This window comes from Drosophila virilis, chromosome 4 (assembly GCF_030788295.1).
Source record: "Drosophila virilis strain 15010-1051.87 chromosome 4, Dvir_AGI_RSII-ME, whole genome shotgun sequence".
In the NCBI taxonomy this organism is placed as follows: domain Eukaryota; kingdom Metazoa; phylum Arthropoda; class Insecta; order Diptera; family Drosophilidae; genus Drosophila; species Drosophila virilis.
Window position 1 is genome coordinate 7,399,464 of NC_091546.1, and position 16,032 is coordinate 7,415,495.

The 16,032-nt window shown below is 40.7% G+C and overlaps 2 protein-coding genes across 4 annotated transcripts in view; both read right to left on the reverse strand.

The window, feature by feature from the left end:
• Window positions 1-746: 746 nt before the first annotated feature.
• Window positions 747-4,131, reverse strand: LOC6628621 (eukaryotic translation initiation factor 4 gamma). Its single transcript, XM_032438548.2, has 4 exons — window positions 3,715-4,131; window positions 2,570-3,657; window positions 2,232-2,306; window positions 747-2,158 (listed from the first exon to the last, which is right to left on the reverse strand). The coding sequence occupies exons 1-4, from the start codon at window positions 3,783-3,785 to the stop codon at window positions 1,464-1,466; spliced, it is 1,929 nt and encodes a 642-aa protein (XP_032294439.1). The 5' UTR covers window positions 3,786-4,131; the 3' UTR covers window positions 747-1,463.
• A 5,052-nt stretch (window positions 4,132-9,183) lies between these two features.
• Window positions 9,184-16,032, reverse strand: part of Wnt4 (Wnt oncogene analog 4) — a 38,137-nt gene continuing 31,288 nt past the window's right edge. For all 3 annotated transcript variants that reach the window (XM_032438383.2, XM_002052540.4, XM_032438382.2), the window contains 3 exons: window positions 10,349-10,847; window positions 10,053-10,280; window positions 9,184-9,466 (listed from right to left, as the gene is read on the reverse strand). In XM_032438383.2, coding sequence (XP_032294274.1) covers window positions 9,230-9,466; window positions 10,053-10,280; window positions 10,349-10,819 — 936 coding nt within the window. In that variant the 5' untranslated portion in view covers window positions 10,820-10,847 and the 3' untranslated portion in view covers window positions 9,184-9,229. The remainder of the gene's footprint in view (window positions 9,467-10,052; window positions 10,281-10,348; window positions 10,848-16,032) is intronic.

Consider the following 16,032-nt stretch of genomic DNA (forward strand, 5'->3'; position numbering starts at 1 on the left):
TTTGGAGCTCGCTCTTCTGATTTTTTTAGTGATGTGATAAATATGAATGTTTTGTTGCTCAATTTCGCACGGTCTGGGTTGTGTTATGCCATAAAGTACAGGGTATGCGACAGAGTCAAGGTCAGTTGACGATAAGCATTATGAGCATGTACAATCCAATGACATGAAAGTCAAATAAAATGAAAAAAAAAGTTTACAGTAATTGAAATCAACATTTTCTTGACAATTCTTACACATGACGAAAGCTGATAAAAACTTGATAATAATTGGTCATCAAGAGTTCCTTTGTGTGAATCAACTTATTGTTGTGCCCTTATAGAGGGTACTATAATTTTCTGATGAAGTGTGTAAAGCATGGGAGACGTCTTAAATAGTGTGGGCCTTAAGAAGTGCCGGACAGAAACTGCCAAGCAAATAACATGAGCCTTATCAGGAACATAGGCAAATAGATTCAAAATTTAACAATTAATTTATTCTCAAAAAAAAGTTAGATTAATTTATCCAAGTCTTAAGAATATACATATTTTACATATGTTGCTAAATAGTCATGTATTCGTGAGCTTTTGAAAGCTCATAAGTTAAATTAATTTTCTGCTGTTAGATATTTAACATTTAGTTGAAAGGCAGTTGTAGACACCAATAATAATTTAAATGTCCAGCACAATAGAGCTTTTCCGACACTTACAAGTAATCCTTACAATCAATATTGATAAACTCATTAAAGTTCATAAACATTATTGGTATTCTGCTGTAAGATATTTAACATTTAGTTGCAAGGAGGATGTAAGCACAACATTAATTTGTGCTCATGAATAAGTGAGATTTAAAGGCTTACAATCGAAATTGGTTTTCTGCTGTTCGACATTTAACAGTGGTTAGAAGGAGGATGTAGAACGCTAAAGTAATTCAACTGCCTGGCAAAGTAACTTACAAATACATATTTTGCTTAATGCTTATGTTTTGGTAAGTTTTCAAAAAAGGTTTCTGATTGCATGTGAAGTGTGAGTGCGAAAGTACTTGAGCTTGGTTTTCTCGTCGTAATAGGTGGTTGCCATGTGCTCATCAATCATAGCCTTGGCCATATTATTAGGCCTCGGAACTTTGTCGACTCGTCTGAACAATCCGCACAGCTGTCTGCGGCGCTTCGGATATCTCAATCATCAGGTGACCGACCGCCCAACGGTGCCATTCGCTCATTACGGGCGCGTGTCTGCGGCTCATTGACTGACAAGTGGACAGGCGCCCCCCATTGAGCTTGTCGGAGTCAGTTGCTGGCCTAGACAGGCGGGCCTAGGGGCAGCTGCTGTTAGATTTGGACTCATCACAGCTTTGAAGTTGCCTAATCACAGGTTTTTACTTGTGGGAGCAGAGTTTTTGGTAGCTATCAAATTATTTGTGGTGCAGTTGTTTATTATGCTACTGGGTGCTGGGTTATGCTTTTTGCTTAGTTTATTATTATGTGGCTAGGTAAAGAAACGTGGCGCTGAACGCTGCGGATAGTCCAGTAGATGCTCGTCTCTGTCCCTGTCACTCTCCCGCTCTCGCTCCCGTTCCCGCTCCCGCTCCCGCTCGCGCTGCCTTTGTCTTTCGCGGTTAAGCTCCGCCTGGCAAGGATCCGCAGTGGGTGACGATCCATGCAGTGGATGATCGCGTGGCCAGGCCAGACGATCGGGTGTATCATCATCATAGTACTGATCACTGTCGTGGCCATACGAGTCCGGATCCTCGCCAGAGCTGAGTCCATACAGCGGATTGTCGCGTCCGCGTTGCGGACCTTGTGCTGAAGGCTGCGAGCGCAACGGCGCGTAGCCTGCCCCATTGCGTCGGTTCAGCCAGATACGCTGCGGCGTTGTCGCTGGTTTCCGGGACAAGAAGCGACCTGGCTGCGGCGGATGGGGGTGTGCACCAGCTTCATCGCTGCACTTGAGACCACGCACAATGTTGTTCATGTAGATCGAATGCGGCAGCGGCTGCCGAAGCTTTGGCCTCGGTCTGGGCATAATCTGCTTGTTGCTCACATAAAAATCTCGCCGCTGCGGTGGCAACATGCCGATCCGTTGTCGTGGCTTGGCGAACTGGCCCTCATACAAAATGGGCTCCACATAGTTCTTGACAGGCTTGCGAAAGCGGCTTCCCGACGGCATAAGTCGCATGTTGGCTGTCAATCAAATAAAGGCAAATTGATTTGTTTGTGTTTATCAAATCGTTTAGTTAAAGTAATTCTCACTTACCTGCCTCCTCAGGCGCTGAAAATTGTGGGCATAGATTCGTATCCTGATCTTCGGCATCCTCACAGTCTTCACTGGCTATATTGTTGGTGGGAAAATATTTAAATTTTTTTATAAATTAGTTAAAGCTGCAAATTTTAACTTTTATTATTATAACTATTTCAAATGATTTTTCAAAATACCCCAAAAACCCAACCCGAATTCAGCTCTGATGCATATTTTTCTAGAAACAAATCAACAAAAAATTGTTGTGCATGTAAAGTAAACTCGAAAGTTCTTGCGACTTTCTCTAAAATCTACAAGGCAAGAATATTTTTTTTGACCTTAATGGCGCCACCCACCTTCAGTTTCTTTGTCTTGTTCTTCTTCATTTGCTCTGCTGTCAGCGTTTTCCATTGTGGTTTCCTCATCGTCAGATGCTTCGATGCACTCGGTTGTTGCTTCACTTTCTGTCGATGTTGTGGCCATCGCTTCCGGCCGCAATGTGGTGGACTTGGGACGTGATCTCAGCTCGGCGGCCTCCGTGGTCAAAAATACCGGAAACGTATCACTGGGCTGCATGCTGCCATCCAATTTGATCGTGGGCTTATCCGGCACACCTGCCAACTTGCCGCGCTGTTGCTTGCGGCGCCTGCCACGCAGGGACTTCAGCTGGTTGCGTCTGGTGTAGACGACGGTGGAGCTGCTCGGCGCAGTGATTGTAGTTGACATTTCGTCAAGCTCCATTATGGTGGGCAGCAATTCGGTTGTTGTGGTGCTCGGCGTTGTTGTTGTTGTTGTGCTCCTGACTGTGGTTGACGTACTCGTGGTGCGCTCTGTGGTGCTGGTTTCAGCTGGCCTGCTGGTTGTTGTTGGCTTTGTACTTGTTGTTGTTGTTGTCTCCAGCTCCGTGGTGCTTGTAGCTGGGCTTGTGCTGGAGCTGATGCTGGTGCTGTTACTGTTCCTGTCTGCTGTTGCGGGTCTGGGCGTCGATTTGCGCATCTTGGATCTGCACTTTTTGCCCCTGGGCTTCTTAGTAGAGGGGCTGGTGGGCGTGCCGCTGGTTGTCGTTGGCTGTGCCATGCCCAGGGTGAAGTTAGTGCAGGGATCGTGCCGCAGCAGAGGCGTGCGCAGCAATACGACTCGCACAAAGCAAGGATGCTGCATGGGCAGCATGGGTCGGGCGCAGGGCTCCAGGCCCGACGGCAGCTGTGCGGCACCGTGGCAGGGTCGTCCATAGTCGCCGCACTCCTCGCTCTCGTCGAAGTCATCGTCGAACAGGCTCAGCTGAGCGCTACTGTCCTCCGGCAGGCTGTCCTCGCAGGGCACCGAGGCGGCGAACAGCATGGGACCCGAGCGCTGGCTGCGTCCACTCAAATCGGCGCTGTCCACGCCTAAAATGTTCTGCATCATCTCGAGCATTTGCAGCTCGCGTTTGGGCAGCGCCGAGCTAAGGTCGGAGTTTTCGATTTGGTCTTGGTTTGAAGTTTGGCTAGTGTCAACTTACCCGATGGTCACCCACAGCAGCAGCAACAGCAGCAGCATCGATAAACTTGTTGGCGGTTTGGCAGTTTCCATGGAAATGTTGCCGCAGCTCGGTCAGCGTTTGGCTTTTGTTTTGTGTGGCGGCGGCGATGGCGGCGTCTCAAATGCTCGGCGGCACACGTATCTGTCAGATACCGAATTCAGCTCGAATGCAGCTCGAACGCTGTGCTCTCACTTTCGGGCAATTGAGCTGCACCTCCCCCTCTGTCCCAACCCCAGCCCCAGCTAGCTTCAATTGGGCGGCTTTTGGGCTGCCCAAAAATCATAGTTTCTGGTCAGCTTTCTCATTAGAACGTCTCCGATCGACCCGTCCGTCTGTTTCAATCTTTGCTTTCGTTCGCTACGTGACCGCACAGTTTGCCAATTTTTCTTCTTTCTTAATTTTTTTATATGTTTTGCATTTTTCTTTTTTTTTCGGTTTGTTTACTTTTCCATGTGCTTTTCGCTGTTGTTTTATTTTTCAGTCGATTTATGTCTCGTTTTATTTTTTATTTAAATACCCTATAACCATCAAAGATGGGTATAAGGTGTGACACAGGCACAAGCAACTTTCTTGAACTACATAAAGAAAAAAGTTTCTTGCTCAGAACTCAGTTGATTAAACCTCGGTTGTCTGTCTGTCTGTTTGTCTGTCTATCTGTCAATCTGTATGTCTATCTGTCTGTCTCTCTGACTTTTTGTCTGTCTATTTGCCCGTTCTTCCGTTTATCTGTCTAATCTCAAGTGTTACATATATCAAACTGTCCGGGAAATCGATTAAATTCCATTATAGATTGCTGTCAATTTGCTGTGCAGATTAGGAAATCATTTTTCGGATACCTCACCCACATTCCAAACTATTTTTGGATTTAGTCTGGGGCTTTGCCATATTTTTGCAGTGCATGTTTCATAAAAAGTGATCTGTAATCATTGGAGCTATTCAAAAATGAATTTCCCATAGTTTGGGGCTTTTTGTGCAGGCAGCTCGGCACGTTGTACAGGGTATATCCTAGTCGCGCAATGTTGCCAAGACTAATTCTTAACTTGTTCTTGTTAGCATTAATGTTACATGTCAGTCGCCTTGTCTCAGCTTTGTGTTAATCACTTTTTAGCCATTCGTTCGCATGTGCAGGGCGGGCGGTTGGTGCAGTGGGTGGTACAGTAGGACTGGTGAGGTGAAGGGGCGAGGGGTACTCACTGTTGTGTCTGAGTTTCGCTTTTTTAATCTATGTGCACACAAGTGTTTTTTCGTGGTGGGTGCTCTGTTGACTGACTAAGTAAATAATACCGTCAGACTGTTTGCGGTTTCGCATAGAACAACAACAACAACAACAGCAGCAACAACAACAGCAGCAACAACAACAATTGCTGACTACACGTTTTTTGTTGTTGCCAATTTCTCGCATTCTCGTGCAACATCCGCTCAATTTCAAAGCGTTCGAGATGGTTTTAGATCATTGCTAATTCTAATTGTTCTTAATGGAGCTCGGAATTGGAATAGCTAATGATTGGTTTTAATTTTCGTTGCGGTTCGTGCTGTTTTGGTGCGAAATGAAGATTAGAGCTGAGACGGGCGATTTACTTTCGGCTATTGTCATTTGAGCAGCAAGCAAATAAAATAAATGCTTCACTTTAATTTTAATTTAGGGTGCGTATCTCAGGTTGCGCAGCTTTCATTTTGTTTATTCTGCTGAAGAAAATAAAAAAAGAAAATAATAAATGCTAGAAAATCTTATCAACGATGAGGAGTACATAGTTTAATAGCCTGGACTCCTAGACAATCTCTTTAGTGAACGAACTCTTATAAATCTGCGAGGTCCTACCCCAAATCTTTCCGTTCCAGACAACTAGTAGAGTTTAATGTTTGGTTCATATGTAAAATGATATTTGGAAATAGAATTATGAAATTAATAATTTATATTGGTTGTTTAAAACACTTCTATGTATAAGACTTTGGAAATCATAATTCGTTTCACAAGCCAAACATTTTAATCAACAATCAACCCGATAGAAAGTCGACTTGTCATGCTGATAAGAATAATATACTTTATGGAATCAATCTGTGCATTAAAAGCCTTTTGTAAAGATTTTAATTTTTGCAAGGCCATAAAGATAGAACCAAAGAGTTAAGTCGATGAATTACTTTTATATAATAAAAAAGAATTATGATAGACCGGATGATATGAAAGCATGACATCTCTGCATGCTCGACGAAATGCCTATATCTTGAGGAATTAAAAAATCCGAATAAGACCACGAATATTTATTGGGCTAATCTAAAATTGTATGTGCTTAAAACTTCTGTGAGGATTAAGTTAACTGGGATAAATTATCGATATGCCAAATTTCGTCATAACAGCTTAACATGCAAATTATTTCGTTGAAAAGTAAAGAATCTAAGCTAAATAAGGGCTTTAAGATTTTTTCTTCCAAGATTTTCTGTACATTCCTTACATTATTGTTGTTGTTGCTAAATGTTGCCCCCCCTCGGCCCATTGGGGACTTCATGTAGCTGCTGCTGTTGCCACATGCCAAGCTGTCAAGTTGTCACTGGAAAAAACGTGTTAGACAAATGCGCTTCTCACGTGAATTGAAGATGTTCACACAATATTTTAAGTGCAAACATAACATACAAACATTTAGCTACATAATAGAAGGTTCAAAGATTTTATAGATTCTATATGAGCCCAACTTCAAATGTTCTACATGTTTTTCAACCCTTTCAAGAGTTTCATATTTCTTAGCATTTTACACCGCGGGCTTGAAATTTATTCATACTTCCAACAAAATTGTGGCAACAATTTGATTTTCTTTTATGCATTTGATTTTCTCAATCCCATCAAGTTAACATGACAAATGTGATTATGATCTAACAAAGGGTATTCTAGTTTTGTGAGAAAGTGCGTCAAGCGCTGCGAAAGCAAAAATATAAAAATTCCTAACTAGTATTAACAGCCAAGTTTGTATAAATTATTATTATATAATTGTATAAAACTGGCTATGGAAAAAGTATATTTTTTAGCTACTCTTTCCTGTTTTTAATTAAATATTAAATAAACCCAACAATAGGCCGACAACAAATAGGGTGTTCCAGAGCGAACGAAAGAAGAACCGTGTCACGTTGATGGATTTGTTGTTGTCGCACATGGTTCCAGAATTTGTTGTACTCGCACTTTAAGAAATGTTTTCATCCAGGCAACAGTTAAGCACGCAACACGCTCAACACTGTTGACAAAGCGTATCCATATCGGTGTCAAGGCGGCAAGGGGCGGTGCTGCGACAAAGTCCTGACTAAGAACTTAACCAACCAATGCATGGCACAAAGACGCCTCTCGACAAGGATAACAAACGAAGCACTCAAATTTACATAAAAGCATGCGATACATTTTTATAGCCATATCCATTGTGGACTCCTGGCTATACTATGTTTCCGATATCGTACATGTGGCATATAAATATAGATCGACAGGGAAGCGTTCACTTGAAGGTGACTTGGGTAAAAAACCTTTCAATTGTTGGTGTAGAAAGAAAATAATAAATATATATTTAACAAGAATAATATTGTCTATGCACGAATGTATAAATGAATGAATGATTGAATGAATTTATGAATGTGTGTTAATGTTTGTTTGTAAGTATGTGTAAATATGTGAGCATGTTTGTGTCTATGTGCATGTATGTATGTGCATATATTGTCTTATCAAATACCAATAGCATACCAGACAGACAGATTTGTCCTGTTGCGCAGCAAATTTAAATAAGGAAATGTATTTATTAGAGCTGCCCTCCTCCTCCTATGTAGGTATTAGGTATGTAGATATGTAGGTATGTATGTATGTATGTATGTATGTATGTATGTATGTATGTATTTATGCATGTATGTACGCATGTATGTATGCATGCATATATGTATGTATAAATGTGTTTGTATGAATGTGTGGTTCGTATGTGTGAATATGTCTGATTTTCAAATATACTAAGTACACATAGCCCGATATTTCCCACCCCCATAATTCGGTCGAATCTCATCCGATTAACACGAAGCTCGGCTCTTTGTCCATCGTGTAGCCTCTACATCAATTTGGAATTTGAGAAGGGAAGAGAGAGAGAGAGTGAAAATTAGAGAGAGATAGCGAGAGAGGCAGAGGGAGACAGAATATGAGTCGTTATAAGAGCGAAGTCTAAATGAGACACATCTTGTTAAATTAATAAACAATTCTGCGTATAGTACACCTGGAGCTCATCTACATAAAAATTGTCTGTTGACAAATGTTGATTAAGATAAAATCTTAAGGGCATCTAAAGAAATATTTAAATTTATTAATTATAAAGAGGGTATTTAGAGGATTTAAAGCTGGGAACCCAACACATATAACCTTATATTTTATATGCTTATATGAGCAACCATTTCCTTGATATAAAAACTCGAGTTTGATCGGAAGTCAAGCTTTGAGTTTGTTTAGAATATTGTTCGGGGACGACGTCTCCAAAAGCCCCACTGCCTAGTCTTGGGATCGACTCTAGCTGTTGCTAGGAAAGTGTGTGTCTGTGTGTGTGTTTGCTAAATAATGTCGCGTGTGAGTCGTGACTCGGCAATTCGAGATGTGACATGGGATTGTGTGAAATTAAGTTGACAAAATACAAATATTTGTCAGTCCATTGGTGCACTCGCCGGCTTGCCAGTTTGGCCCGGTTAATTCCTGGTGATTCCCGCCGAGACACGGTCTCGGGGCCGTGTAATCCGTGGTTGGATGGGAGGCTGGCGAAATGCGGAAAGTGTAATTAAAGCTAATCAAAGCTTCAAGTGCCCCTAAACCCAAATCACAGACTTTTGCGGCTTATGTGAAACTTTTTATTTCATTTCATTTTCATGTATTTGTTTTTTTTTTGTTTTGTTTTTTTTTTTGCATGTTTTTGGTTTGTTTTTATGTTTAAATACTTATTAAAATTATTTTTGTTGCGGTGTGTTCTTGTTAGCTTCTGCTTGTTGTTGTTGTTGTTGTTGTTGTTCATATGCGTGATGGTGTGTGAGAGTTTTTTTATTTGATTTTTTGTTTGCTAAATGCTGTTTTTGCCATTTTTTTTGAGATTTTTTTGTTCTGAATGCGACGGCAGCTAACTGTTACTATATACGTTAATATCTATAATATAGATGTAGGTCTATGCTTGTATGTGTGAGCATGTATGTGTGTGTGTGTGTGTGTGTGCGTGTGTCTGTGTGAGTGTGTGATCTTTTCCGAGTGTTGTTTATATTGGTTTTTCATATCATTTTCGCGTTGCTTATCATTTTGTTCAAAGTATTTTCTTTAAGTTAGGAATGGAAAAAATACAAGCCATAATCGAAAAAAACTTTACAAATTACATTTAAAAAGTAGAAAGAGAGCATTCTATGTGTATGCCATATGTGTGTGATGGAGAGAGATAGATAGTACGAGAGAGGGAGGGACAGAGATTTAGAGATATAGTGCTGGGAAGGAAGTTGGCGGGGCCCAGCCTACTTATTTACAATAATATTTATTCTCATAGCGCTGACAAAAGTCACAGATCAGATCACAACAACGTCCATTGCTGAATCGGCAGCGACAGTTCTCCATCTTCTTGAGGACGCTCGTGACATAGCCACGCCCACAGCACAAATTCGCACAGTTGTCGGGATGCAGACACTGGCGATTCTTGGTGACCGAGCAGTAGTTGGGCGAGGTCTCCAAATAATAGAGCGTTGTGTATTGTTGTTGCTACAAGGGAGAGAGAGAGATTCTTAGATGAGAAAAGTGAAAAATAATATTAAATAATATTATTTCTAAATTAGAGTTATTATACTGGACTGATTCTTTGTCGTGGTAATTCGTTCTATGTCCATTCAAAACACATTTTAAGACATTTAATTTTGTATACTACAAATAAATGAAAGATATTTGATCATATAAATACTGATCATATTTTAAATATTTATAATTTTCTAGACTTTTACAACACTATATTCCATTATTACCGTTTTTTGTTCTCTTATAACACTAATTTTCAATATACGAATATACCAATATGGGTAAGGAATGACAATGTGTAGCTCTTTCCTCAAAAAATTAGTTGATGATTTAGTCTTAGATTTTATCGGGGATATTTATAGTTCTAATAGCTATCCACAGAATTGATCTAAAACCGCTTAGAACCTACATGTTTGAATTAGTTATGTGAGGCTTAAGTGTTGCGTAACGATATGATTTGTTCGACCTAGTTGCACAACAATGCGCCAGTGTTGCTTAACGATTCGTTAAGTTTGAATATCTTGCTTAGAGTCGAGCACTGGGGCATGGTACTTACTTTCTTACGTCGCTGTTTTGGTTTTTTCAAGCGACTCGCCGTGGTCTGGCGCGTGTTGCGCTGGTTGGTGGGCTTGCGTATGGCCTGGTTATACTTCTGGCGCAACAGCGTGGCCGTAGAATTGAAATCAGCCATCTTCTTCCAGCAGGTCTTCGTCGAGCAGGAGCCGGAGACGCCGTGGCACTTGCACTTGTCCTTCATCAGCGTGGAGACGGCCTCGATGCCAACCTGTTTTAGAGAGAGAAATAGGCAAGTTAACCACTTGGTATATGCTTGGTATGTTTATCGACACCTACTTCAGAGTCATGTCGCAATATTTCGGTAACCTCGTCCCCATCGCTGGTGTGCAATTCGAGAAAGTTGCGCGTCAGCCGCTTGCCATGCTTTAGATTATCGTTGCAGCCGCCCCATTGAAAGTCCTGATCCGGACGATTCTGTTTGCGCGGCCCGCAGGTGCACTTGGTCATCTGGCCCTCGGCGCACGCTCGGGCTATCGAATGGGTCATAGCGGCTGCCGTTAGGGCGTGCACAAATGCCGTCTCCTTGTAGAGCTTCTTGAATATGTTACGCTTGCCGCGCGTCTCGACGGAACAGTTCCAGCGATCGTAACGGAACTGATCCTCGCAGTGGGTGGTGGCCAAGCGTCGTGCCTCGCTCAGCGCACCAGGCAGACCGGTCTCCTTGCGGCACTGATGATTCTGCCGCCGTGTGGCAGGCATATAACGGCAGGGTCCGCCCACCTGACCCTGCGATGTGAAAACGGCCATGACTGTGTGTTCCGAAATGAAATGTTCGCTGTAAAATGGGCAATAAAAGAAATCAATTAAATCATTGCCATTAACTTTATAAACTTAGTTTTAAGATTTTAAGCATACACATACAGTTATATATATATATATAAAGATATGTTTGACGTCCACAAGACTTCTTGTTAATTTGCTGGATTTTTATAAAAATCATTTAGATCTTAACGTCCTCTGGTCAATACGACAAAATACAAATACATACGCGACAAAATACAATATCCCCATAAAACAAACCCATATTAATACGCCGCTTAGTTGATTTATTGCGCCTAGAACTATAAATATATATATGTATAACGACTTACGTAAAACCACATTTATTGCTAACCGAAAGCCCAATACAACAACAACAACAACAAAAGATCATCAACGTGATATTGATACTTAATAAAAGATATAAATAAATGGTCCTAAAGAAGCGCATAAATATTTTATTGGAGGTGCCTGAAATTTTCCTGAATTATAAGCAAAGTTTTATTGTTTTACGTATTTACCATTTATACTAACTTTATTTAAAATTATTTACTATTCACCTTTTTATAGCCTTGCAGAGGGTATTATAATTTTGTCGTGAAATGTGTACGGCATAGGCATATGAGACATCTCCGACCCCATAAAATATATATATTCTTGATCAGCATCAACAGCCGAGTCGTTATAGCCATGTCCGTCTGTCTGTTTCTATACGAACTGATCCTTCAGTCTTAAAGCTATCTTTATGAAACTTTGCAGAAGTATCTCTTACTGTTGCAAGCAGCACATATGTCAAAACCAACTGGATCGGACCACTGTATCGTATAGCTGCCATAGGAACGATCGGTCGAAAATTAAGTTGTTAAGGTTTAAAAGGTGAAAATCTAAATTTTGACCCAAATCGTCAAAATGGCAAAGGGTAACATCACGTTTTTTTTTCAAAATCGGGGTCGGTTCGGAAATCGAATCTTTTTTGATGATTTTTTTTTAATATCTCGGGTAAATATTGTCTGATTTCATCGCGTTTTGTCTACTTTTTGAACGACGACTTTTTTAATATATTAAATTTTATTTATTTCAGGTAAATACAGTCAAAACGTGACAAAAGGGAGGACAGAAGAAATATTCAAATGCTCCAAAACATATATTTTTTAAATAACTATGTACATAATAATTAAGCAATGAACATACGATGTTACGAAACAAAATAAATATATTGAAAAATAAATCAATTCTGATGTTTTTTTTTGTGAGGAATTTTTTGGGCAGTGTCGGCATAGCTTCGCCGTTGATCTGCGCTAGATAGAAAACAGCTCTCGTCTGATTTTCATTTTTAAGGCGGCGGAGTTATTTCGCTTCAAAACGGCATAATCTCGCCATGATCATATATCCGCGGAATTATGTCCGTTCTGAAACGACATATCTCCGCCATTAAAAGAGATAATGTCGCTTTAAAGCGAAATATCTCCGCGGAAACGACATATCTCTGCCGTCAAAAGATATTATGTCGCTTTGAAACGAAATATCTCCGCGGAATTATGTTCGTTCTGAAACGCCGTTGAAAGAGAAACGAAATAACTCCGCCGTTGAAAGAGATTACGTCGTTTTAAAACGAACATAATTCCGCGGAGATATGTCGTTTTGAAACGACATATCTCCGCGGAAACGAAATATCTTTGCCGTCAAAAGAGAATATGTCGTTTCGAAACGACATATCTCCGCGGAATTATGTTCGTTCTGAAACGACATATCTCCGCCGTTAAAAGAGAATATGTCGTTTTAAAACGACATATCTCCGCCGTGAAAAGAGAATATGTCGCTTTGCAACGACATATCTCCGCCGCGAAAAGAGAATATGTCGCTTTGAAACGACATATCTCCGCGGAATTATGTTCGTTCTGAAACGACATATCTCCGCCGTTAAAAGAGAATAAAAAGAATAAAGAGAATATCTCCGCCGCTAAAAGAGAATATGTCGTTTTGAAACGACATATCTCCGCGGAATAATGTTCGCACTGAAACGAAATATCTCCGCCGTCAAAAGAGAATATGTCGATTCGAAACGACATATCTCCGCGGAATAATGTTCGTTCTGAAACGACATATCTCCGCCGTTAAAAGAGAATATGTCGTTTTAAAACGACATATCTCCGCCGCTAAAAGAGAATATGTATTTTTGAAACGACATATCTCCGCGGAAACGACATATCTCCTCCGCTAAAAGAGAATATGTCGTTTTGAAACGACATATCTCCGCGGAATAATGTTCGTACTGAAACGACATATCTCCGCCGTTAAAAGAGAATATGTCGTTTTAACGACGTATCTCCTCCGCTAAAAGTGAATATGTCGCTTTGAAACGACATATCTCCGCGGAAACGACATATCTCCGCCGTGAAAAGAGAATATGTCCTTTTGAAACGACATATCTTCGCCGCTAAAAGAGAATATGTCGTTTTGAAACGACATATCTCCGCCGTTAAAAGAGAAACGAAATAACTCCGCCGTTGAAAGAGATTACGTCGTTTTGAAACGAACATAATTCCGCGGAGATATGTCGTTTCAAAACGACATTTCTCCGCGGAAACGAAATATCTCCGCCGTCAAAAGAGAATATGTCGTTTCGAAACGACATATCTCCGCGGAATTATGTTCGTTCTGAAACGACATATCTCCGCCGTTAAAAGAGAATATGTCGTTTTAAAACGACATATCTCCGTCGCTAAAAGAGAATATGTCGTTTTGAAACGACATATCTCCGCGGAATACTGTTCGTTCTAAAACGACATATCTCCGCCGCTAAAAGAGAATATGTCTTTTTGAAACGACATATCTCCGCGGAAACGACATATCTCCTCCGCTAAAAGAGAATATGTTGTTTTGAAACGACATATCTCCGCGGAATAATGTTCGTACTGAAACGACATATCTCCGCCGTTAAAAGAGAATATGTCGTTTTAACGACATATCTCCTCCGCTAAAAGAGAATATGTCGGTTTGAAACGACATATCTCCGCGGAAACGACATATCTCCGCCGTGAAAAGAGAATATGTCGCTTTGAAACGACATATCTCCGCGGAATTATGTTCGTTCTGAAACGACATATCTCCGCCGTTAAAAGAGAATATGTCGTTTCAAAAAAACATATCTCCGCCGTGAAAAGAGAATATGTCGCTTTGCAACGACATATCTCCGCGGAAACGACATATCTCCGCCGTGAAAAGAGAATATGTCGCTTTGAAACGACATATCTCCGCGGAATTATGTTCGTTCTGAAACGACATATCTCCGCCGTTAAAAGAGAATAAAGAGAATATCTCCGCCGCTGAATGAGAATATGTCTTTTTGAAATGACATATCTCCACCGTTAAAAGAGAATATGTCGTTTTAAAACGACATATCTCCGCCGCTAAAAGAGAATATGTCGTTTTGAAACGACATATCTCCGCGGAATAATGTTCGTTCTGAAACGACATATCTCCGCCGTTAAAAGAGAATATGTCGTTTTAAAACGACATATCTCCGCCGTTAAAAGAGAATATGTCGTTTTAAAACGACATATCTCCGCCGTGAAAAGAGATTATGTCGCTTTGCAACGACATATCTCCTCCGCGAAAAGAGAATATGTCGCTTTGAAACGACATATCTCCGCGGAAATATGTTCGTTCTGAAACGACATATCTCCGCCGTTAAAAGAGAATAAAAAGAATAAAGAGAATATCTCCGCCGCTAAAAGAGAATATGTCGTTTTGAAACGACATATCTCCGCGGAATAATGTTCGCACTGAAACGACATATCTCCGCCGTTAAAAGAGAATATGTCGTTTTAAAACGACATATCTCCGCCGTGAAAAGAGAATATGTCGCTTTGAAACGACATATCTCCGCGGGAACGACATATCTCCGCCGTGAAAAGAGAATATGTCGCTTTGAAACGACATATCTCCAAGGAATTATGTTCGTTCTGAAACGATATATCTCCGCCGTTAAAAGAGAATGTGTCGTTTTGAAACGACATATCTCCGCCGTTAAAAGAGAAACGAAATAACTCCGCCGTTGAAAGAGATTACGTCGTTTTGAAACGAACATAATTCCGCGGAGATATGTCGTTTTGAAACGACATATCTCCGCGGAAACGAAATATCTCCGCCGTCAAAAGAGAATATGTCGATTCGAAACGACATATCTCCGCGGAATAATGTTCGTTCTGAAACGACATATCTCCGCCGTTAAAAGAGAATATGTCGTTTTAAAACGACATATCTCCGCCGCTAAAAGAGAATATGTATTTTTGAAACGACATATCTCCGCGGAAACGACATATCTCCTCCGCTAAAAGAGAATATGTTAAAAGAGAATATGTCGTTTTAAAACAACATATCTCCGCCGTGAAAAGAGAATATGTCGTTTTGAAACGACATGTCTCCGCGGAATAATGTTCGTTCTGAAACGACATATCTCCGCCGTTAAAAGAGAATATGTCGTTTTAAAACGACATATCTCCGCCGCTAAAAGAGAATATGTATTTTTGAATCGACATATCTCCGCGGAAACGACATATCTCCTCCGCTAAAAGAGAATATGTCGTTTTGAAACCACATATCTCCGCGGAATAATGTTCGTACGAAAACGACATATCTCCGCCGTTAAAAGAGAATATGTCGTTTTAACGACATATCTCCTCCGCTAAAAGAGAATATGTCGCTTTGAAGCGACATATCTCCGCGGAAGCGACATATCTCCGCCGTGAAAAGAGAATATGTCGCTTTGAAATGGCATATCTCCAAGGAATTATGTTCGTTCTGAAACGACATATCTCCGCCGTTAAGTCGTTTTGAAACGACATATCTTCGCCGCTAAAAGAGAATATGTCGTTTTGAAACGACATATCTCCGCCGTTAAAAGAGAAACGAAATAACTCCGCCGTTGAAAGAGATTACGTCGTTTTGAAACGAACATAATTCCGCGGAGATATGTCGTTTCAAAACGACATATTCTCTTTTAGCGGAGGAGATATTCTCTTTATTCTTTTTATTCTCTTTTAACGGCGGAGATATGTCGTTTCCGCGGAGATATGTCGTTTCAAAGCGACATATTCACTTTTAGCGGAGGAGATACGTCGTTAAAACGACATATTCTCTTTTAACGGCGGAGATATGTCGTTTCAGTACGAACATTATTCCGCGGAGATATGTCGTTT

Excerpts from the sequence above, each read along its gene's own strand:
- LOC6628621 (XM_032438548.2), bottom strand. The coding sequence starts at position 3,785 with ATGGAAACTGCCAAACCGCCAACAAGTTTATCGATGCTGCTGCTGTTG. Across the intron at positions 3,658-3,714 it reads CTGCTGTGGGTGACCATCGG|CTCGGCGCTGCCCAAACGCG; the intron begins GTAAGTTGACAC and ends CTCCGACCTTAG. Across the intron at positions 2,307-2,569 it reads ACAAGACAAAGAAACTGAAG|CCAGTGAAGACTGTGAGGAT; the intron begins GTGGGTGGCGCC and ends CCAACAATATAG.